Source organism: Oncorhynchus gorbuscha, linkage group LG21 (genome assembly GCF_021184085.1).
Source record: "Oncorhynchus gorbuscha isolate QuinsamMale2020 ecotype Even-year linkage group LG21, OgorEven_v1.0, whole genome shotgun sequence".
Taxonomy (NCBI): Eukaryota; Metazoa; Chordata; class Actinopteri; order Salmoniformes; family Salmonidae; genus Oncorhynchus; species Oncorhynchus gorbuscha.
Genome location: NC_060193.1, coordinates 30,571,538 through 30,596,362, shown reverse-complemented (window position 1 = coordinate 30,596,362; position 24,825 = coordinate 30,571,538). Strand labels below are relative to the sequence as shown.

The following is a 24,825-nucleotide window of genomic DNA, read 5'->3' as shown; positions in this document are numbered from 1 at the left end:
AAGCCTGCTGGGTGGTTCAAAGTGAGGTTGATTTGGCTGGTTTGAATAAAATGCCCCAATCTTTGTCTATCTGATTAACAGATATCCTGTGAGGGTCTCCTGACCCCTAATGATATTAGAGCCTGTGTGTGTGTGTGTGTGTGTGTGCGCACGCTGTGGGGAAAGGGTCAATAAAAAGTCAACTGCCCTGGCACAAATAACAATTCTTAGCGACGGCGGTCCTTGCCTCTATCAACAGTCTCTTTCTCTGCTAATCGCTAAGAGAATCTAAATAAATGCCACCCATGTGACCATCATAACTCTTCTGTAATGACTGAGAGGGTCTGTGTTAGCATGTTAGAGGACCTTGCTAAAGGATGTTATTATGCTTATTCTAGAAATTTCAGGACTGCTGACCCGACACAATGCTATGCACTGAGTGCACAAAACATTAGGAACACTTGCTCTTCCCATGACACACTGGACTGACCAGGGGAATCCAGGTGAAAGCTACTATATGATCCCTCATTCATGTCACCTGTTAAATCCACTTCAAATCAGTTTAGATGAAGGGGAGGAGACAGGATAAAGAAGGATTTTTAAGCTTTGAGACAATGGAGAAATGGATTGTTTATGTGTGTCATTCAGAGGGTGAATGGACAAGACAAAATATGTAAATGCCCTTGAACGGGGTATGGTAGTAGGTGCCAGGCGCACCGGTTTTGAGTGTGTCGAGAACTGCAAAGCTGCTGGATTCTTCACGATCAACAGTTTCCCGTGTGTATCAAGAATGGTCCACCACCCAAAGAACATCCAGCCAACTTGACACAACTGTGGGAAGCACTGGAATCAACATGGGCCAGTATCCTTGTGGAACGCTTTCGAACACCGTGTCAAGTACGTGCCGCGACAAATTGAGGCTGTTCTGAGGGGGAGGGGTACAATAATGAGTACAATAATTGAGTCTCAATTCTTATTACATTTATTATTCCTCCCTCTTTCGCTAACATACAGTATTGCCTACAGGGATGGAGAAGACAGAGTTACCAAGGGAGGGAGAGAGAGAGAGAGAGAGAGAGAGAGAGAGAGAGAGAGAGAGAGAGAGAGAGAGAGAGAGAGAGAGAGAGAGAGAGAGAGAGAGAGGAGAGAGAGAGAGAGAGAGAGAGAGAGAGAGAGAGAGAGAGAGAGAGAGAGAGAGAGAGAGAGAGAGAGAGAGAGAGAGGAGAGGGAGAGGGAGAGGGAGAGAGGAGAGAGAGAGAGAGAGAGAGAGAGAGAGAGAGAGAGAGAGAGAGAGAGAGAGAGAGAGAGAGAGAGAGAGAGAGAGAGAGAGAGAGAGAGAACAGTGGAGCGAGATTAAATGTTTGTGAACTGAAACCAAAGACGGTTGGGAAAAAAAACACCACAGCTACTTGGACAGTTTTCCAGAGGGCAGCATTGCAATATAATGAATGGTAATTTCAAAGGGAGAGGAAGAGAGAGAAATTGACTGTACGACCCCGTAACCCCTCCCTCACCCCCTCCTCTCTCAAAGTATTCCGGGAAGTGCAGCCAGGAGTTCCAGAGTCCAGACACACACTAGGGTCAGGAGAGGAGGACAGAGTTAGGATGGTTCTAGTTACAAACTCTACTGTAAGGGTGTGTGTGTGTGTGTGTGTGTGTGTGTGTGTGTGTGTGTGTGTGTGTGTGTGTGTGTGTGTGTGTGTGTGTGTGTGTGTGTGTGTGTGTGTGTGTGTGTGTGTGTGTGTGTGTGTGTGTGTGTGTGTACACTCGTTTTCCTACCTTATCATCAGGACCCCAATGTCCTAACAATTCACTGAATGTCCTGAATTTGTTCAAATGCTATTTTGAGTTCTAGTGTTGGGTTAAGATTTTGAGGGATAGGGGTAGGTTAAGGGTTAGGTTAAGGGTTAGGTTAAGGTTTAGGGTCAGGGTAAATAGGATTAGTTTTAATGGTCAAACATTTGTACTCCCCAAAAAGTCCTGAAATGTCAAGAAAATAAAGCTGTGCGGATATGTGTGCGTTGTCTCACACACTCCTCACCACAGCTTTGTAGAACAGGGTCTGGGTCATTGTCATGGTGAAGGGGATTGATGGGATGGCATGGCACATCCGGATATGATCAGACGCGTCCGCTCAGAGACAAATGACACGCACACACACACACATTCTGTTGCCACAGCACACACACGCACATTCTGTTGCCACAGCACACACACACACACACATTCTGTTGCCACAGCACACACACACATGCAAATTCTGTTGCCACAACACACACACACGCATTCTGTTGCCAAAGCACACACACACACACATTCACATATATTAAACTGTGCTTATGTGTTATTGATGAGTGACAGGGGTTGGGAGGTGGTGAGAAAGCAGAAACATATCGATCTCAGAACTACCCTTCCTACTGATTTAGAAGAGACTGTTAAAACACCCTGAAACACTCCACATGTTTACAACATCCTCCAATATGATTGGATGTGACATTCACGGGACATAGTACTGCATGCGATCTGGCTTGAGCTCATGCAACATGTCTCAAATGTGTCAAGTTACTTGTGGTTGAAGAATGTGGAAGGAATTTCCTCTTGAATGACAATAAACATCATCAAGCGATCAATCAAGTTTATAGGCTGTGTTACGATCTGATCCAGTACAAATAACTACCATGCCCAGTCAGTAGACTACCATGCCCAGTCAGTAGACTACCATGCCCAGTCAGTAGACTACCATGCCCAGTCAGTAGACTACCAGGCCCAGTCAGTAGACTACCATGCCCAGTCAGTAGACTACCATGCCCAGTCAGTAGACTACCATGCCCAGTCAGTAGACTACCATGCCCAGTCAGTAGACTACCAGGCCCAGTCAGTAGACTACCAGGCCCAGTCAGTAGACTACCATGCCCAGTCAGTAGACTACCAGGCCCAGTCAGTAACTACCATGCCCAGTCAGTAGACTACCAGGCCCAGTCAGTAGACTACCATGCCCAGTCAGTAGACTACCATGCCCAGTCAGTAGACTACCATGCCCAGTCAGTAGACTACCATGCCCAGTCAGTAGACTACCAGGCCCAGTCAGTAGACTACCATGCCCAGTCAGTAGACTACCATGCCCAGTCAGTAGACTACCAGGCCCAGTCAGTAGACTACCATGCCCAGTCAGTAGACTACCATGCCCAGTCAGTAGACTACCAGGCCCAGTCAGTAGACTACCATGCCCAGTCAGTAGACTACCATGCCCAGTCAGTAGACTACCAGGCCCAGTCAGTGAAGGGTAAAGTGATGTAAAGATGGTGATGGCAGAGTTTAGGGGTCAGAGGTGATGTGAGGTAGTCTTACCAGCCAGGGTTGTGGGATCTCTGGGAGGGGCATCTGAGGGGGGGCCGGGAGGCTGCTGTGGATCTCTGACTTGAACGAGGGCTCTGAGAGGAAGAGAGCGATAAAAATAGATTTTAGAGACAGTGGAAGACTGCAATGTAAACACAAGGGACAATAATTGGAATTTGGTTTCATCCATGTTATGTTTCTAAAACAATAAGATGGATCAGATTTACCTATAATATGGATTGAGGTGAACTGAATGGACTGTGTAATAGTTGATGGGCGGTGGTTGGGAGTCTGACCTTAACTGAACTGAGGTTGTGTAATGATTATGTGGTTGAAGTGGACAAAGGGTGTGTGAAGGTTGTGGTGCTGGCCTTTAGCGTTCGGTACCCTATGCAGAATGTTGGAAATGAGCAGACTGAGGTCGTGCGTAAAGGTTATGTGATGGCTGTAGGTCTGACCGGGAGGTTGTGTAAAGGTTGTGTTTAGATTCTGACCATTAGCGTTGAGGACCCTGTGGAGGATGTTGGAGATGAGCATCTTCTTCTCCCTGACCCCAGAACTCAGATACTCCCTGTCCAGCAGGTCCAGGAACAGACGCAGCTCACACACCAACTCCTCCATGGCTGCAGAAAGACACAGGACACAAAACGACAGAATGTTAAGACAGCACACACGCTCGCAAACACACAGGCTATTAACGCATCGTACTCATGGCCGGCAAAGGCGCAACGTAATAACGTGGTTATGACCAAGTCGATGTCAACACTCTCTGTAGGCTCTACCGTTTCAACAGCATTCGAAGACTCTTGGGAAACAAGCGCAAGCTACCTGACGTATCCAAAGCAGAATGTAGACACCATGATTAAGAGTTGCCCAACCGAGACTGGCATTAGACCGGAGGAATCTTCCCTGCCATCAAAGTTCATTAGCAGCTCTGGGAACACATACATTCGCTAAGCCTCTTCGCAGACAAACAGTAGGCACAGCCCATATAAAAAGGCATAGCTGGATGTTTAGGTGCCTGTGTGTGTGTCTCTCACTGGGAGGGAGAGAAGGGTATGGATCGCTTCACGTCGAGCTATTGGAGGTGATATGCGTGTTAGGCTCAGCACAGCAGTACAGAACTCCTCTGTAGATAAAGAGAACACACCTCCCATCTTTCATGGTTCAGCCCTGTCAGTTCCAGCAGAGCGTGTAATAAACATGTCTAATAAACATGTAATAAACATGTAAACAGTCTTATTGCTGATGACGACATATGAACTCTAAATAGCGGACGTTCATTGACGGGGCCCCCTAGAAGTTATGGTTGGTTAGCTAAGGATATAATCAGAGGTCCTATATGTGGTTTGTTCCATAGAGAATTCCCCAGGCCTCCCGCTATGACGGAAAAACACACACTCACGATGAAACTATCATTTAACCCCTGCAAAGGCATAATTCCTCACAGACTACTACTTGTGTGTTTTGAATGATTCCATTTTTTATTTTTTATTTTTTTAAATCAGTTCAGTTGAACTCTGTGAGGAGCAATACGATTTCTAGGGTGGTATATTTTCATAATGCATTGAGTAATGCATTATGTCATAGCAAATGGTAATGCACTTATCCGCATCCCCTCCACATGCAGCACACAGCAGTAGAGTGATTTGAACATAGTCTCAATTGACGTATTGTTTTTGCCAGACACCTACGATGATATAACATCTAGTAGGCCCTATAAAAGCCCGAAGGACCCCCTTGACAGCTCTGTTAATGATAGTGATGTACAGTTTGGGGGACGGTGGCCTAAACCTTTGATCGGTGCGTCTGGCATTGAGATCGGTGCATACCGTTGTCTGCCAGAGACATTTACGAGGTTAGAACACACATCCATATTTTACTCTCACAGCTATGGAGAAGACTGGGAGTCTTTCTCTATAGCTGTACAAACAGCAGCTTTCACACATTCCTGTTGTAATCTTATTATCCGTTGAGAGAGGAGGGGGGGAGAGAGAGCCAGATACCCATTTCAGACAGAAAGTGTGGTAATATTACCTGTAAAAAAAAAAAATCTAAGGCAATGTTTATATGACCCCTTTTCAAACATAACCTTATTTAGCACCTTCTTGCTGGTACACTGCAAGAACAACAACAATCAAGTTGCTTCAAATTATTATGAAGGAACTGGTTCCACAGCCATGCTACCTTAACAAAAAATATATATATTAGGCCCAAACTTACCTCTAACTTGACAAACGCTTCTCATATGTTCATTCAACTATACATTATATTTGGGTAAAAACAGTGCTGTGCTAAAAAAAGTGCTGTGCAACTGGTTACCATTGGTGAAAAAGTACCCAATTGTCATACTTGATATAACGTAATAGAAAATGACTCAAGTAAACATCACCCTGTAAAATAATACTCGAGTAACAGTCTAACAGTATTTGGTTTTAAATATACTTATGTATCGAAAGTAAATGTATATATCATTTCACAAGCAAACCGGAGGACACGATTGTATTTGATTTATTTACACATAGCCAGGGGCACACTCCAACACTCTTTATTTAATTCACAAACAAAGCATTTGTGTTTAGTGAGTCCGTCAGATCAGACTCAGTAGGGATGATATCTTGATAAGTGTGTGAATTTGACAATTTTCCTGTCCTGTTAAGCTTTCGAAATGGAACGAGTACTTTTGGGTGTCAGAGAACATTTATGGAGTAAAAAAGTGCATTAATTTCATTAGAAATGTAGTGGAGTAACAGTAAAAGTTGTAAAACATAGTCATGTAAAGTACAGATACGCCAAAAAAATGACTTAAGCAGTACCTTAAAGTACACACACACAAAAACCTTGCTTTGAACATACGTTTTCAACTTAAATATTTGACACACTGTAACGGCTTTCTTGTGGTGAAGGAGAGTCGGACCAAAATGCAGCGTGATGATGATTCATGATATTTTAATGAAGGAAAAAACTATACATGAAGATACTACAAAATAATGAAATGTGAAAACCGAAACAGCCCTATCTGGTGCAAACACAAAGACAGGAACAATCACCCACAAAACACTCAAAGAATATGGCTGCCTAAATATGGTTCCCAATCAGAGACATTTACATTACATTTACATTTAAGTCATTTAGCAGACGCTCTTATCCAGAGACAACGATACACACCTGCCTCTGATTGAGAACCACTCCAGACAGCCATAGACTTTGCTAGATAACCCCACCAAGCCACACACCCAACACCCCACAAAACCCCAAGGCAAAACACACCACAATAAACCCATGTCACACCCTGGCCTGACCAAATAAATGAAGACAAACACAATATATTACGACCAGGGCGTGACACACACATTGACATACATGATTACAGTGTGCATGTCCATTTATGCAGTCATTATTATTCAACATGACCTCACTTGAGATTTGAACTCAAAATCTCTTGGTTCATGGCAAACCTCTAGGTTCAATTATCATTTAAATCAGACTACTCTCTCATCATTGACTTGATTTACTTTTCTCAGTCATTTTGGGGATTTCTGTATAGTTATCTAATGTTGGTGGGTCATACGGGTCTGCATATTAGTCTGTTTTTAATGTTACTCCTTAACTAAAATAGCTTTAGAGAGAGAACAAGGACTTTAGGCTGGTTTGTGTTTACATGTATAAGGACTTGGTGACAACAGCTGATGTGAAAATAGCTTTTTTAAATTAAATTCTAGAGAGATGTGGGGCATAGCCAAGGACTAAACAAGTACAGTTGAAGTCGGAAGTTTACATACACTTTGTTGGCGTCATAAAAAAAATTGTTTTTCAACCACTCCACAAACTTCTTGTTAACAAACTATAGTTTTGGCAAGTCGGTTAGGACATCTACTTCGTGCATGACGCAAGTCATTTTTACAATAATTGTTTAAAGACAGATTATTTCACTTATTATTCACTGTATAACAATTTCAGTGGGTCAGAAGTTTACTAAGTTAACTGTGCCTTTAAACAGCTTGGAAAATTCCAGAAAATGATGTCATGACTTTAAAAGCTTCTGATAGGCTAATTGACATCATTTGAGTCAATTGGAGGCGTAGCTGTGGATGTATTTCAAGGTCGACCTTCAAACTCAGTGCCTCTTTGCTTGACATCATGGGAAAATCAGAAGAAGTCAGCCAAGACCTCAGAAAAAATTGTAGACCTCCACAAGTCTGGTTCATCCTTGGGAGCAATTTCCAAACGCCTGAAGGTACCACGTTCATCTGTACAAACAATAGTACGCAAGTATAAACACCATGGGACAACACAGCCATCATACCGCTCAGGAAGGAGACACGTTCTGTCTCCTAGAGATTAACGTACTTTGGTGTGAAAAGTGCAAATCAATCCCAGAACAGCAGCAAAGATCCTTGTGAAGATGCTGGAGGAAACAGGTACAAAAGTATCTATATCCACAGTTAAAACATGTCCTATAATCGACATAACCTGAAAGGCCGCTCAACAAGGAAGAAGCCACTGCTCCAAAACCGCCATAGAAATGCCAGACTACGGTTTGAAACTGCCCATGGGGACAAAGATCGTACTTTTTGGAGAAATGGCATCTGGTCTGATGAAACAAAAGTAGAACTGTTTGGCCATAATGACCATCGTTATGTTTGGAGGAAAAAGAGGAAGGCTTGCAAGCCGAAGAACATCATCCCAACCGTGAAGCAGGGGGTGGCAGCATCATGTTGTGGGGGAGCTTTACTGCAAGGGAGACTGGTGCACTTCACAAAATAGATGGCATCCTGAAGAAGAAGAATTATGTGGATTTATTGAAGCAACATCTCAAGACATCAGTTAAAGCTTGGTCGCAAATGGATCTTCCAAATGGACAATGACCCCAAGCGTACTTCCAATGTTGTGGAAAAATGGCTTCAGGACAACAAAGTCAAGGTATTGGAGTGGCCATCACAAAGCCCTGACCTCAATTCTACAGAAAATGTGTGGGCAGAACTGAAAAAGCGTGTGTGAGCAAGGAGGCCTACAAACCTGACTCAGTTACACCAGCTCTGTCAGGATGAATGGGCCAAAATTCAACCAACTTATTGTGGGAAGCTTGTGGAAGGATGCCCGAAACGTTTGACCCAAGTTTAAATTGTTTAAGGCAATGCTACCAAATACGAATTGAGTGCATGTAAACTTCTGACCCACTGGGTATGTGATGAAAGAAATAAAAGCTGAAATAAATCACTCTTTACTATTATTCTGACATTTCAAATTCTTCAAATAAAGTGGTGATCCTAACTGACCTAAAACAGGGGATTTTTAGTAGGATTAAATGTCAGGAATTGTGAAAAACTGAGTTTAAAATGTATTTGGCTAAGGTGTATGTAAACTTCCAACTTCAACTGTACCCTTCTTTTTTGTTGTTGCTTTGTGTGTGTGTGTGTGTGTGTGTGTGTGTGTGTGTGTGTGTGTGTGTGTGTGTGTGTGTGTGTGTGTGTGTGTGTGTGTGTGTGTGTGTGTGTGTGTGTGTGTGTGTGTGTGTGTGTCGATGTCTGACAGGTCCTTAAACACTACTCTGCCTTCTCCTGTCACTCTGATGATAGAGGCCCTAGGCAGTGTGTGTGTGTGTGTGTGTGTGTGTGTGTGTGTGTGTGTGTGTGTGTGTGTGTGTGTGTGTGTGTGTGTGTGTGTGTGTGTGTGTGTGTGTGTGTGTGGCGCTGGTCCTGAGTTGAAAGGCTGTCACGTCCCCAGACTAAACACAGCAGAAGGGGTGGGTGCGCTACAGACACCATTTGTAAATGAGAGACAGACAGACACTGTCAAATACACACAACTACAAACTCAGGACAAGAACATAAACCAGATGTTTTTCCCTCTCACCTTAAATAGCCTGCATTTTCCATAACAAAATGTGTTACTATTCTATTAAGACACACTCAAAGTGTCATAAAGGAACTAAATAGAGCAATACATAACTACGCTGCGAGTATAAAACATGAAGAACACCTTCTCTTTCCATGACAGACTGACCAGGTGAATCCAGGTGAAAGCTATGATCCCTCATTGATGTCACTTGTTAAATCCACTCCAAATCAGTGTAGATGAAGGGGAGGAGACAGGTTAAATAAGTATTTTTTTTAAGCCTTTAGACAACTGAGACATGGTGTATGTGTGCCATTCAGATGGTGAATGGACAAGAACATATGCAAGTGCCTTTGAACCAGGTATGGTAGTAGATGCCAGGAGCACTAGTTTGCGTAAAGAATTGCAACGCTGCTGGGGTTTTCACTCAACAGTTTCCCACGTGAATCAAGAATGGTCCACCACCCAAAGGACCTCCAGTTAACTTGACACTACTGTGGGGATCATTGGTGTCAACATGTGACAGCATCCCTGTGGAACAATTTTCGAAACCTTGTAGAGTCCATGCTCTGATGAATTGAGGCTGTGCTGTGGGCAAAACAGGTGCCACAACTCAATACTAGGAAGGTGTTCTTAATGTTTTTGTACCCACATTGTTTATTTTCCACCATTGTGTAGCCTAAGTGATGGGCAACCTACAAACACAACCCAAACTCACCCTTACAATACAGGAAAACCAGTTGGTGTATTTACACAAATTAGAGAGCATGTCGTCATCATCCATCCTATAACCAGGCTTGTATTGAGCCATCATATGATGTCCACATGTGCACTACAAATACTCGTCTAGACCATATACCATAAAGCCTATGTAATCTGACATCATGTCTGTTTGAAAAACTCGAGCCAGGCTTCTGAGGGAGCTCTGGCGTTCTTTGGATCAAGCAGTAGCCCAGACTCTGCGTGTTGACTGAGCCAATGGGCATAAGATACTGCAGACCTGGACCAATGACAGGCTGGTTAGTGGATGCACTGCGGACATGGACCGCCAGACACAGTTTGTGTGCAGCGCAGGTATGCTTGAGTTTACTATTCCATAGAATGTCAATGGTAATCAGCAAATGCAATATATTGAGTGTCATTGTAGGATATAGGGAACAACCACATAATCTGTTGCGTTGTGGGCAGAATGTTGCAGTTGGACGTTTGTGACGTTAATTGGGGTGGTTTATGGTCTGGCATCGCCATGGTCACCCTCCTCGCTTCAGTCGCCGCCACACAACAGGGCATCGCTCAACGCTGGTTGCACACAGCTCCTTATATCAACACACACACACACACACACACACACACACACACACACACACACACACACACACACACACACACACACACACACACACACACACACACACACACACACACACACACACACACACACACACACACACACTACAGCTGACCCTCCTACTGTGCCCCCCCTCCTTCTGCCCTCGTCTCTGGATTGTTACTTTCCCCCCTTCCCTCCCTCTCTCCGTTGGGGTGAACTGAGTGCCTTACTCCAGGGTCTGAGTCGGCACATTTCCTCCAGTCGGCCTACGCCCACACTCAGAAAGAGGAAGCCCAGTGCGGGGGAAACACGCTACCACCCCTGGGCCCCTGGAACTCTCTCCCTGGAGCCCCTGTTTGACCCAGAAAAGCTAACCTGGGACTCTTTTCGTAGATTACACAGCAAGTCAGATGGAAATGTGATGTGTAGAACATACATGATTCTCTGTCACTTAGAGTAGGGAATCGTGCCAGTTCTATACATCATATTTCTACCTTAATAATCCTCTAAACTCCGTGTAGACTAGAGTCGGCCTGCAGGCCACGATCACCCCAATCAAAAGGGTGAACATCATATCAAATCACGGTCATAGAAACGCAATGAACCTTTAATAAACCTGCAATAAAACACTCATGCTTCTGGGTCCTTTCCCCTGAGAACCCAACCCATGTACTGTAAGATGATGAGGTCAGTGGCTGCATTAGCTTATGATGAGAGACCAGCATTCGCTATCCTGGTCTGTAATTACCAGGGCTCTGTGTTCCACGGAGAATGCCAAGGGAACATCACAGTGGACTATATCATCTCTATCAGTTACACAGGTGGTTTACAAGCAGATGTGCCAAACCACAAACATCTGAGTCGGACTGATCTGGACCTCAAAACCTACCCATCATCTGAGAGAAGGGAACCAGAGTCTGTAGTTCATAGTGAGAGGCAGTGGAGAGGGAGAGAGAGGGTAGGAAGGAATGGAGAGAGAGAGAGAGGAAAGGAATGGAGAGAGAGAGAGAGAGAGGAAGGAAGGAATGGAGAGAGAGAGAGAGAGAGAAGGAAGGAATGGAGGGAGAGAGAGAGAGAGAAGGAAGGAATGGAGAGAGAGAGAGAGAGAGAAGGAAGGAAGGAATGGAGAGAGAGCGAGCGCGAGAGAGAGCGAGCGCGAGAGAGAGCGAGCGCGAGAGAGAGCGAGAGAGTGCAAGAGAGCGAGCGAGAGCGTGAGAGAAAGAGAGAGTGAAGCTCCTCCAGTATCTGTGTAAGGGGATAATTACAGAGCACTCGACGTGAAAGCACACCACTGAGAGGGGATGGAGGGAAGAAAAATAAAATAGGAGAGGATGGTGGTTAGAGGCACTAGATTTCGGGTTGGACTCATCTTTCTTGGAGGAATGGAAGGCCTGAGGAGACTTCGTGGTGCCCTCCGCATCCCATCCCAACCTGGACTTTAGTTATGTCACCAGCCATTTGCATTCAACCAAGAAAGAAAGAAAGAAAGTCAAAAGAGGAGAGCGTGGCTGATGTAGTCTATCAGAGTCCGAAGGAGGTTGATGAGATGAGCATTTGGATGAGCATTTGATGAGATGAGCATTTGGATGAGCAACTCCCATGCCATACCTCACGTTTGTGGTAAAGCTAGAGCCATCCATGTATTGGCCTAATGCCGAGTTATCTGCTGTGACGCTCAAAGGGAAACCGCTCCACTTTGATTGACAGCTCCTAACCAGACAGTATTTAAAAGCTTATATTCCCATTAGACTCCACCCAGCACAGACCACAACCCCCTTTCCACCCTTTCTTCCATCAGTTACATTTTCAGTCATGTTGTTGATGGCGTTTTTCTCAAGAGCTACTCTTGCCCCCCCCCCCCCCCCATTTGGCAATGCCAGACCCCAACAAAACCCTCTCGCAGTGGTGTTTGTTCTATCTGGATCAAATGTATATCTTCACCCCAAACAGATAATCAAACTGGCTAACCAGCTCATCCTCTTATAGCTGCTAAGCCTTTTAAAGCAGGCTGAGGGCTAATCTGAAATGATCAACAACATCAGTTGTTGCCCTGAGGATTATTACCAAGGAAAACAGGAGTGGTTATTTATGATTGCTAACAGTGCATGCATTCGGAAAGTGAATCAGATGGCCCTGCAAAACCAATGTTACATCAAGCCTAATCTTGGTTTACGATTTATGTTTTCGTAGTCTGTCCACATGCAATTATATCATGTCAAAAGGCTTTGGATTTGTGTTGGATAAAGGCAGAGTCAAACTATATGGTAACCACACCACATGACAGTCGCAATGCATGACAAGTTACACTGTATGACACAAGTCTTATATAAGTCTACATATGGCTCTTCATCACGATGGTTTTCCAATGTGCATAAGGCTATTGACAGGAATGGAGAGGCGGCCAAGGATCTCCAATTTGGGTTGGAATTAAACTCTGTGCCTGCATGCCAGTTCACTGACAGATAGACTTTGATGAGGGGGGGATTATGAACTCATTTTTCTCCCTCTCTTCTCCTCTTTGAATCGGGTTTTCCTGTCATTGAAAGGGGGGTCCTGTTTATTTTTTTGACACAAGAAAGCCTTTAAAAATCCATCATCGTTGGGGTGCTGAGTGGGGTTCTAAAAAGAGAGGGGGACCCCGTTTCGCTAAAACAGAACCAAATGGGCCAACGAGCGAAGGGGGCCAAACTGCTGACACCATGGCCACATCACAGGCACCCAACGCGGTGCCAATTAAAGCCACATCGTCTGAGGGTTTCCGACCGAGGGGAAACTACGATAATAAACACATTAACACTCCATTCATATTGCCCCCAAAATGGCACCACGTAAGAGTTTTAGAAACAGGGACAGAAAGTGAATTCTTTCCAACTGCCAAGTTTGCCTGCTGCTAGTACCCCCCCCCCCCCCCAATGGTGGATAGGCTGATCACAAGGCAAAACTTAAAAACACCCTCTCCATGTCCCAGCCCTTGAGCCAAAACACACTTCCCACATTCTCATGTGGCGTGTAGATGAGATTACAGCATTACTACACAATGGTTGTCTGTCGGTGACCCTACCAAATGTTAAGCTGCGATAAATTGCCTAGTTACCTGATACCACGCAGCTGCCAACCCGAAGATAGAGGAGGGTAGCAGTGGAGCCAGGTTTTGTTATTGTAGGGATACGGTCTCCTGCAGAGAAACAAGAGATATGGAGCCACTTGGTGTTGTCATACCACGACTATGTTGTTGACCTCAGGGAAAATCCTACATTACCTCTAGGTTGACCTTAGGTATGTGGGCCTATGCAACAGATGAATTGCGTTGACACCACCACAATCATTTGTGTAAGTAATATCATAGAAACATAGCTTAATTTGTATAGAATAAACCTAATCTGAGGCCAAAATCTGATTTATAGTAACATTGGAAATTTTTAAAAAGATTTCCATGACTGTTATGATATATTATAAACTATAATGCCCTGTTTTAATTGATGGTACAGCAACAAAAAACAAAAGTAATCCAATGAGCGCGTAAAACTCATGCACACTATACTGTAGCAGCTCCAAGTACGCTCCCCTGGAAAGAGGCGGTCACTGGTCACTTCGTCCCGCGCCAGCTGCGCCCAGCGACAGCACAATCCAGTGATTATCGTGCGGGACTGCCTGGACGCGGAGAGGGCTGCTATTCATCAGTGTTGCCCGGGGTCAGAAAGGGGAGAGGGCGGGGAGGTCTCAGGTTGCAACTAGCTACGCTCTAGTCGCGACGCATAATTCCATGGACAACAAAACCACGACCCTAATGACACTGTCAGGAGCCAGCGATGGCCAGCAATCTTTCCAGGCTCCAGCAACCTCTCGCTCTCTCTCTGTTATGAGAGTTACTATTATTACAGAATAATTCATTTAATGAGTTGTCATTATAGCAATGCTGCAATGACAATTTACAAGGCGGGGTGATAATGATTAGCAACAATGCATTGTTTGTTATTAGGATATAACGTTAAAGTACTATAGAATAATAGGCCTAATGCCTCATCAGGGAATTATGTCATTATATTTTCCCTTCCAGTAAGTGTGTTGGCTATTGAACTCGTTTCGTTTTAAAACCAGCAGCTCTCAAGGGGAGATAGTAAATAGATGTGTCAGACACATATCAATATTTACAGTGGCCAGCTGTTGAAGCCCTGAACCAAAAGCGCATGCTGACGTTGGAATACACTCACCCCTGGAAGCGAACAAAATGGGATCGCGCCGCATGGTGGCTTCCCAACGCATCTAAATCCCAGCAAACAGAAGCAGGCGAGTGGCCGGCAGCTGTCGAATATCAATAAAAATCCCTCTCTCCACGGTTCAGCGGCCAACGACGGAACCCTTGTCTGTTTCTTTGAGGATAGATTTGCCCCGCGATACCAGCTCTGAACAGTCGTTCACCACCGTGCGCTTTACGACCAACTGGCAACGTCTCCGTCACGAGTCTCCTTACAAGCTTTTCCCCGGCTCTTTTCCCCTCTTTGCTTCCTTCCGTCCTCCTCCCTCTTACAAAACCTACTCAAACTGCCCGTGCCTGCATGGTCTGCTCAGCTCAGAAACGGATCTTGTTTGAATGCTCGCATCTGCCGTCTGTTACGGTGCTGACAGGCGGCCAATAATGAGAGGGCTAGTCGTGCCTTGCAAGCAAGCGCGCCGAGGGCAGACTGAACTTTTCGAATATCTCCACCTCTCTATCTTTGCTGAAAGGTGAGACGCGACCCCTTTTCTCTCCGCCCAGCTCTCTCTCGGGCTCGTATTCCAGTGTGCAGTTAACTAAGGGAAGCATATTTAAACACACCAGGCAGGCAGGGCGAGCCCAGTTCTGAGTTCTCCCCCTTTTCCTCAGCGGCAGATGGGTTATTGAACTCAGGCTGGCTCGCCCCTAAGGATGGGGGGGGGGGTTTATGGTAATAGTCGGTAATTAAGGACCGTCCGCGTCTTTCACTGCACCCGTCACACGGTTGTGTGTCCAGAGGGGAGAGCAACAGCCAGCCAATGACAGATATGAGAGTGGGGCTCAAGCTGAAATACAGGGATACTGTGTAATACCTCACCCAACTCAGACTCAACAAAACAATGTCTGCTGTATTGCATAGTTTAGGTAGGCTGAAGCCTAGAAACGCTGGTTCAGAACTGAAGTTTTACCATGTGTAAATTGACACATTGAAACTAAATCATATGTAATTAAGGCTTTTCTGGACTATAAACTAAACACTTGAGGGTGTGTGCCTAGCTATGCAAAAACAAACCCACCTAACCTTCACTTCTACTGTACGTTAGTAGATTAGAGGTTTGGGTTTGGTAAAAAAAATGGTCAGAAAAGGACCACACACATTTTGGGGTAGGAGCTGATTTATTTGGGCAGGGCTGTCAAAACAAGGTGGTAAAATCCTCAAAAAGAAGGCCTGTGGATTTTATCTCACTCACATCTCACTTTTCTCTTCCAACAAACAGTCAAGCAAAAACAAAAACGCAGCAAGACACAGGCTGTCAATGATGTAGAGTATTTTTAAGGCCTTAGTAGACCCGAGATGGCATTCCTTACAGCTAGTGTTCATTATGGTATGCAGGGTATTATGGTATGCAGTCCAAATGCACCTACCGTGGGTTAATTGCAATAGTGGGTGGAGTGCTTCTTGAGTTGAGCGCAGACTTTAGGTAGTGTGAAATAAAACCACAAATGTTGCTTCAGGGGAGGAAGCTGAGCTTTAGGGTGGTGAAGGAATTAACTGGTTGCACTGATTATAGTGTTAAAGATGTGGTGCAACGAATGGGCCAATTGGAGGTGTGTGTGTGTGTGTGTGTGTGTGTGTGTGTGTGTGTGTGTGTGTGTGTGTGTGTGTGTGTGTGTGTGTGTGTGTGTGTGTGTGTGTGTGTGTGTGTGTGTGTGTGTGTGTGTGTGTGTGTGTGTGTGTGTGTGTGTGTGTGGTGTTAGAAAGGATATGAGCTATAGTGTGACCATGCAAGGTGTGAACCTTCAACCTTGTTTGACTGCACACCCTCAAGTGTTTGTGGAATAATAGTGAAGACATTAAAAATATGAAATAACACATATGGAATCATGTAGTAACCAAAAAAGTGTTAAACAAATCTAAATATAATTGAGATTTTTCAAAGCAGCCAACCTTTTTGCCTTGACAGATTTGCCCACTCTTGGCATTCTCTCCACCAGCTTCATGAGGTAGTCACCTGGAAAGCATTTCATTTAACAGGTGTGCCTTGTTAAAAGTTCATTTGTTGAATTTATTTCCTTCTTAATGCATTTGAGCCAAATCAGTTGTGTTGTGACAAGTTAGAGGTGGTATACAGAAGTTAGCCCTACTTGGTAAAAGACCAAGTCCATATTATGGCAAGAACAGCTGAAATTAGTAAAGAGGAACAACAGTCCGTCATTACGTTAAGACGTGAAGGTCAGTCAATCCGGAACATTTCAAGAACTTTGAAAGTTTCTTCAAGTGCAGTCGCAAAAACCATCAAGCGCTATGATGAAACTGGCTCTCATGAGGACCACCACAAGAAAGGAAGACCCAGAGTTCCCTCTGCTGCGTAGGATATGTTCATTAGAGTTACCAGCCTCAGAAATTGCAGCTCAAATAAATGCTTCAGAGTTCAAGTAACAGAAACATTTCAACATCAACTGTTCAGTGGAGACTTCGTGAAATCAGGCCTTCAAGGTCGAATTGCTGCAAAGAAACCACTACTAAAAGGACAACAATAATAAGAAGAGACTTGATTTGGCAAAGAAACACGAGCAATGGACATTTTTAGATTTTTGATTACAACCGCCATGTCTTTGTAAGGCACAGAGTAGGTGAACGGATGATCTCTGCATGTGTGGTTCCCACCGTGAAGCATGGAGATGGTGGTGTGATGGTGCTTTGCTGGTGACACTGTCAGTGTTTTATTTAGAATTCAAGGCACACTTAACCAGCATGGCTACCACAACATTCTGCAGTGATACGCCATCCCATCTGGTTTGTGCTTAGTGGGACTATCATTTGTTTTTCAATAGGACAATGACCCAACACACCTCCAGTCTATGTAAGGGCTATTTAATCAAGAAGGATAGTGATGTAGTGCTGCATCAGATGACCTGGCCTCCACAATCACCTGACCTCACCTCAATTGAGATGGCTTGGGATGAGTTGGCCTGCAGAATGAAGGAAAAGCAGATATTAAGTGCTCAGAATATGTGGGAAATCCTTCAAGACTGTTGGAAAAGTATTCCAGGTGAAGCTGGTTGAGAGAATGCCAAGTGTGTGCAAAGCTGTCGTCAAGGCAAAGGGTGGCTACTTTGAAGAAACTAAAATATATTTTGATTTGTTTAACACTTTTTATGTTACTAAACTCAGCAAAAAAAGAAAAACTTCCCTTTTTCAGGACCCTGTCCTTCAAAGATAATTAGCTAAAAATCCTAATACCTTCACAGATCTTAATTGGAAAAGGGTTGAAACACCGTTTCCCATGCTTAATTAATGAACATGCACCTGTGGAATGGTCGTTAAGACACTAACAGCTTACAGACGGTAGGCAATTAAGGTCATAGTTATGAAAACTTAGGACACTAAGAGGCCTTTCTACTGACTCTGAAAAACACCAAAATAATGATGCCCAGGGTCCCTGCTCATCTGCGTGAACATGCTTAAGGCATGCTGCACGCAGGCATGAGGACTGCAGATGTGGCCAGGGCAATAAATTGCAATGTCCGTACCGTGAGATGCCGGAGACAGCACTACAGGGAGACAGGACAGACAGCTGATGGTCCTCGCAGTGACGGACCACGTTTAACACCTGCACAGGATCGATACATCCGAATATCACACCTGCAGGACAGGTACAGGATGGCAATAACAACTGCCTGAGTTACACCAGGAACGCACAATCCCTCCATCAGTGCTCAGACTGTCCGCAATAGGCTGAGCGAGGCTGGACTGAGGGCTTGTAGGCATGTTGTAAGGCAGGTCCTACCGGCATCAACATTACCTATGGGCACAAACCCACCCTCGCTGGACTAGACAGGACTGGCAAAAAGTGCTCTTCACTGACAAGTCGTGATTTTGTCTCACCAGGGGCGATGGTCGGATTTGCTTTTATTGTCGAAGGAATAAGCGTTACACCGACGCCTGTACTCTGGAACGGGATCGATTTGGAGGTGGAGGGTCCGTCATGGTCTGGGGCGATGTGTCACTGCACCATCGGATTGAGCATGTTGTCATTGCAGGTAATCTCAATGCTGTGCATTACAGGGAAGATATCCTCCTCCCTCATGTAGTACCCTTCCTGCAGGCTCCTCCTGACATGACTTTCCAGCATGACAATGCCAGCAGCCATACTGCTCGTTCTGTGCATGATTTCCTGCAAGACAGGAATGTCAGTGTTCTGCCATGGCCAGTGAAGAGCCCGGACCTCAATCCCATTGAGCATGTCTGGGACCTGTTTGATCGGAGGGTGAGGGCTAGGGCCATTCCCCCCAGAAATGTCTGGGAACTTGCAGGTGCCTTGGTGGAAGAGTGGGGTAACATATCACTGCAAGAACTGGCAAATCTGGTGCAGTCCATGAGGAGGACATGCACTGCAGTCCTTAATGCAGCTGGTGACCACACCAGATATTGACTGTTACTTTTGATTTTGACCCTCCCCATTGTTCAGGGACACATTCTATTTCTGTTAGTCACATGTCTGTGGATCTTGTTCAGTTTATGTCTCAGTTGTTGAATCTTGTTATGTTCATACAAATATTTACACATGTTAAGTTTGCTGAAAATAAATGCAGTTGACAACGAGAAGACGTTTCTATTTTTGCTGAGATTACACGATTCCATGTGTTATTTCATAGTTTTGATGTCTTCACTATTACTCTACAATGTAGAAAATAGTACAAATAAAGAAAAACCCTTGAATGAGTAGGTGTGTCCAATCTTTTGACTGGTACTGTACGTTGACCCAGGTTATCACTCAACCAACCAAGTACAGTGTATACAAATAGTGTTGGATCTGTGACATCCACTTGTATAGATCATATCGTCACGAACGCTGCAGAGCTTTGCTCCAAAGCAATATCAGTTCCCATTGGCTGTAGTACTAGTGACCGTAACATTGAGGCAATGACAAGGAAAGCCAAAATCACCAAAGGCAGGGCCCTACAATTATTTATTAGAGATCATACGAAATGTTCTCTCAGAACTCTTTTGTTGAAGTTGTAAAACATGTATGTTGATCTGATGTTTATATGGAGGTGAATCCAGGAGGCAGCACTTGGGAGTATTTGTACAAATATTATTGCCAATTGTTGACACGCATGCGCCTCTTAATAAGAAACGAACTGTGAGAACTGTTAGAGCCCCCCTGGATCGATGATGAATTGAAAAATGGTATGGTTCAAAGAAATTATGCAAAAAGGGCGGCAAACAAGTCAGGCTGCTCAACTGATTGGTTGACATACTGTACATGTAGACATTTTGTGACTACATTTTTTTTTTTTACAATAATTTCAATGACTATTTCACTGGGGAAGTGGACATACAGAAGTGAAATGACAACATTGAACAATGAATCATCATATTTGCGCATTGAATATCTAATCATGAAAGAGAAGGATTGCCGTTTTGAATTTGGCCAAGTTTGTGTGGAAGAGGTGGAAAAACGGTTGTTATCCATCAATAATGATAAGCCACAGTAGAATTGCAACAAAGTGAATATGTTGCCGAGGTTACTGTATTTGTTCCAATCTCTGCCCATAGAAATCCCACTTAAACAGTTAAGGGATAAACGGATATCAAGGTTTATCTGGAACAGTAAGAGACCAATAATTAGATATACTGTACAACATTACAATTACCAAAAAAACTGTGGGGGTATGGCCTTACCAAACCTAAATTATTATTATGTGTCAGCCCAGTTGAGACCCTCTGGTGTGTTGGTGAAATTCAGAGTATGAATCCAAATGGAAAGGCATGGAGACTACTTGGACAGAAATACCCATACAGGCAGGTTTGGGAAATAAGGACATGATAAAAGAAATATACAATAGACAAAATCAGTGGATTAATTTCTCTCTTAAGACATGATTTTAGGCTAATTCATTTAGACAGAGGTGTCAAACTGCCGAGTTGGCCCGCATATTACCCCAGCTTCATCCCTGCGTCTCAGGACAGCAGGTTTAAACAATGGACGCAGAAAGGCATCACATCATTTTGTACAATTATAAAGAATGGGAACCTGGAGAACTTCCAGGACCTAAGTAAAAAACATGGCTTGGATAAACAAGATTTTTACAGATACCTACAAGTTCGACACTATTTTTTTAAGGCAGATAAAAGTGATTGACCCTTGAGCACCTTAAAAATGTATCCAAGTATTCACTAACGCATACAACTTGGGGAGTAACAAAAAAACTATTTCAAATCATTACTTGGGTATTCTATCAAATAAACATTCTACAAACTATATTTATACAGAAATTGGAGGAGGAACTTAACATTGAAATAAATGATGAAACATGGTTGAACATATTAGAGACTCAACAAAGCTCCACCAACTCAAGGTCTTGGAGAGAATTCTGTTGGAAGAATGTTATACGCTTCTTCATAACACCTAAACTGAAATCAAAACAGAGCGACTCCCAACAGCCTTGTTGGAGAGAACACCCTTCGTTGGGCTATCAAGGGTGGATCACTCTCATATCTCTTGGTCCTGCGCCGCAATCGAAATGTACTGGGAAACATAACTTTGAACATTGGAAAAATAATGGAATTTGACATAGAACAAACGTAAATGTATTTGGGTGAAATACCTGATACTTTTCTCTATTGGTGTAAATTAACTGTTGAAGGTCCTACTGGCAGCCAGTACAAAGGCTGTCACTAGAAAATGGCTACAAAAAGACCCCTCCCTCCCAACCCCCCTCCCAGGAGTAACATTGGATTTATCATGGTCAAGTCATGTTGACAAAGTTTTTGTGAAGATAGGGAGAGAGGTATGTCTGTTATAAAAAAATTAAAAATCTGTTGTTTTTTTACACAAAGATCAACTGTACTAGTTGTTCAGGTGCGGATCTTGTCCCATCTTGATTACTGCCCGGTAATACGGTCAGGTGACAGCAAAGACAGACCTAACGCTACATCAGGCTACAGTAACGCTACATCAGGCCACAGTAACGCTACATCAGGCTACAGTAACGCTACAGCAGGCTACAGTAACGCTACAGCAGGCTACAGTAACGCTACAGCAGGCTACAGTAACGCTACATCAGGCTACAGTAACGCTACATCAGGCTACAGTAACGCTACATCAGGCTACAGTAACGCTACAGTAACGCTACAGCAGGCTACAGTAACGCTACAGCAGGCTACAGTAACGCTACATCAAGCTACAGTAACGCTATAGCAGGCTACATCAGGCTAGAGTAACGCTACAGCAGGCTAGAGTAACGCTACAGCAGGCTACAGTAACGCTACAGCAGGCTACAGTAGGCTACAGTAACACTACATCAGGCTACAGTAACGCTACAGCAGGCTACAGTAACACTACAGCAACACTACAGCAGGCTACAGTAACGCTGCAACAGGCTACAGTAGGCTACAGTAACGCTACAGCAGGCTACAGTAACGCTACAGCAGGCTACAGTAGGCTACAGTAACGCTACAGCAGGCTACAGTAACGCTATAGCAGTCTAGAGCAGGCTATAGTAATGCTACAGCAGGCTACAGTAACGCTACAGCAGGCTCATAACATGCAGCACGCCTTGCCCTTAACTTCACACACAGAACTAACACCAACGACATGCATGACAGTCCTTCATTGTTGAAGGTTCAGGACAAATTGACTACTTCTCTTCTAGTCTTTTAAAAAGAAACATTTGTGCGTTGAAAACGCCTAACCACTTGTATAATGGATTTGCATACGCTTCAAACAGACATACAGTGCCTTCGGAAAGTATTCAGACCATTTCACTTCCCCCACATTTTATTACGTTACAGCCTTATTCTAAAATGGATTCAATTAAATATTTTCCTCAATACCCCATAATGACAAAGCGAAAACAGTTTTTTTAGGAGAAAAATATATATAAATATAATGTATATTTTTATAATGTAATGTCCTTGTCTGTAACTGTTCTGTACTTTGTCATGTATTTGTATGTTTTCTGTGGACCCCAGGAAGAGTAGCTGCTGCATGTGCGGTAGCTAATGGGCATCCTAATAAACTAAACTAAACATGTATGTACACACATGCTGAGATTGTATCTCTTGCGTCAACTCTTTCTTGGCTGATCTGGGCTTTTGTGAAAGTCAGCGTTGACGTCAGTGCTTGGCCGCATGACTGAGATCTAATCTAATAGAGATACACACACCACTGCTGCATGCACTGTAGCCATGAAACTGTCATGTCACTGACATTCAAATATATTAGTCCCCTATCTCATAACACAGGGTGCTGCTCCATCTCTTTATATCACACTAGATCATCCTCTCCGTAGAATCAAGATAATCGACTTAAACCTTAATTCATGAAAATAATTCCTCTTTGGCTTGTCCCATGGACAATTATGTGCATGTTTGTGTTGGTGGGTTCGAGTTGTGTGGGCTACATAGCCAATCGGCCAGAGTCACATGTCTCAAAACACATGCTAGGCTCTACGCAAAACAGCCGTGACACAAGTAACCTTCTCTCCCCCAGATTGCCTTATTGAATTAAGCACACAGAGCTGGGGGTTGTAGCACAACGTTGGCCTTGTCCCGAGTCAGTAGCACTGTTGAGAGACTGGACGTCAATGGTCTATAGAATGGTAGGAAACCAGATATTCTGGGTCACACCAACCCTCACAAACAGTCTGTCATCCTGCAATATAATGCCATGACACTGAGGGAAAGGGGGAAAGAAGAGAGATTAAGAGAAATAGTGTGAAGGAGAGAAAAATAGAGGGAAAGTAGGAGAAAGAGTGAACAATGGAGAGGGAGAGAAAGAGAATGTGAAAGTGAGTAAAGAAAGAATGTGGGGGGAGAGAACAAGTGTGGATGAGAGCGACAGGAGGAGAGAAATACAAACATTAAGAGCGAGAGAGATGGTGTTTGTCTCAGAGGTGGGTCAGCCTGCCGGTGATGAAACTGGGCCGTGGGCCCGGTTGATAGAGGTCAGGACAGGCGTGCCGGCAGCCCCAGCAGTGCGCTCTGGGATAGCCAACTCCCCCAAAGCTGAGCCTCTCCAGCTGTGTCAATGGGCTAACGGGTCAGAGATGTGGACAAAGACCTGGAGGCGTCAACTGAAGCAAATGCACTGAGGACGACAGTGTGTGTGTGTGTGTGTGTGTGTGTGTGTGTGTGTGTGTGTGTGTGTGTGTGTGTGTGTGTGTGTGTGTGTGTGTGTGTGTGTGTGTGTGTGTGTGTGTGTGTGTGTGTGTGTGTGTGTGTGTGTGTGTGTGTGTGTGTGTGTGTGTGTGCGTGCGTGGAAAGAGCAGTCAGGACCCAGCCCATGTTGACTTTGTGTGTTAACCCCTAGCCTTAGAAAGGGAACGCTCCTATGGTATTCCAGGCACGCCTGTCAAAACAGCAGTCAACCTGCCGACCTCTCGGTGCACGACCCACCCTCTCGCTCCCTGAACCGGCGGTCACAAGAGGTTGGAGACCAGTGCCTCAGAAGGGAGTCGGGAAAGAGGGGGTTTACAGGCTGAGGAGTGGTGGCTAATGGGGGGGGGATGGGGGTTTAGGCCTCTTGGTAGGGGCGGCGTTAAACAAACACTCCTCTAATGAAGCGTTTAGGCCCCCTGGAGGTGCTGGAGTGATTGCTTCCCTACACAGGCTCCAGTTACACACAGGGGGGGGGCATCTGACAGCAGTAAAGGTTGGCCACTGTGCTATGAGTTCAAATCCACCCAACATGGCAACCCACATTTACTTTATTACGTCAGATTCAGAGTCAGCGCGGAACGTTCTATTGCCTTGAACAGGCGTTATGAAATAGAGTCCCGGGGGTCCTTTTGAAGTTGTTGGCTTTGATCGTGTGGAATTTGTTTTATCAGAGGAAGAGTGGTATCTCTAGTCCACAGCAGTGGTGGGAAAAGTACGCAATTGTCATACTTGAGTAAAAGTAAAGATACCTTAATAGAAAAGTAAAAGTTAAATACTACTTGAGTAAAAGTCTAAAAGCATTTGGTTTTAAATATACTAAAGTATCAAAAAGTATAAGTATAAACCACTTCAAATTCCTTATATTAAGCAAACCAAATGGCACAAAAATGTTTTTATTTTTATTGACGGATAGCCAGGGGCACACTCCAACACTCAGACATAATTTACAAACAAAGCATTTGTGTTTTGATTTGTTTT

General features: G+C 44.3%; 1 protein-coding gene across 4 annotated transcripts in view; it reads right to left on the bottom strand.

Annotated features, from left to right (window-relative positions):
* afap1 (actin filament associated protein 1) overlaps window positions 1-24,825 on the bottom strand; it is a 128,200-nt gene that overhangs the window by 49,958 nt on the left and 53,417 nt on the right. Inside the window, exons 1-4 of one of the 4 annotated variants that reach the window (XM_046318987.1) lie at window positions 14,695-15,320; window positions 13,578-13,658; window positions 3,810-3,938; window positions 3,328-3,410 (exon numbers count right to left, since the gene is read on the bottom strand). In XM_046318987.1, coding sequence (XP_046174943.1) covers window positions 3,328-3,410; window positions 3,810-3,938; window positions 13,578-13,658; window positions 14,695-14,746 — 345 coding nt within the window. In that variant the 5' untranslated portion in view covers window positions 14,747-15,320. Of the gene's footprint in view, window positions 1-3,327; window positions 3,411-3,809; window positions 3,939-13,577; window positions 13,659-14,694; window positions 15,321-24,825 lie in introns of those variants that run through there. The other 3 variants (XM_046318990.1, XM_046318988.1, XM_046318989.1) reach the window with 3 other exon arrangements.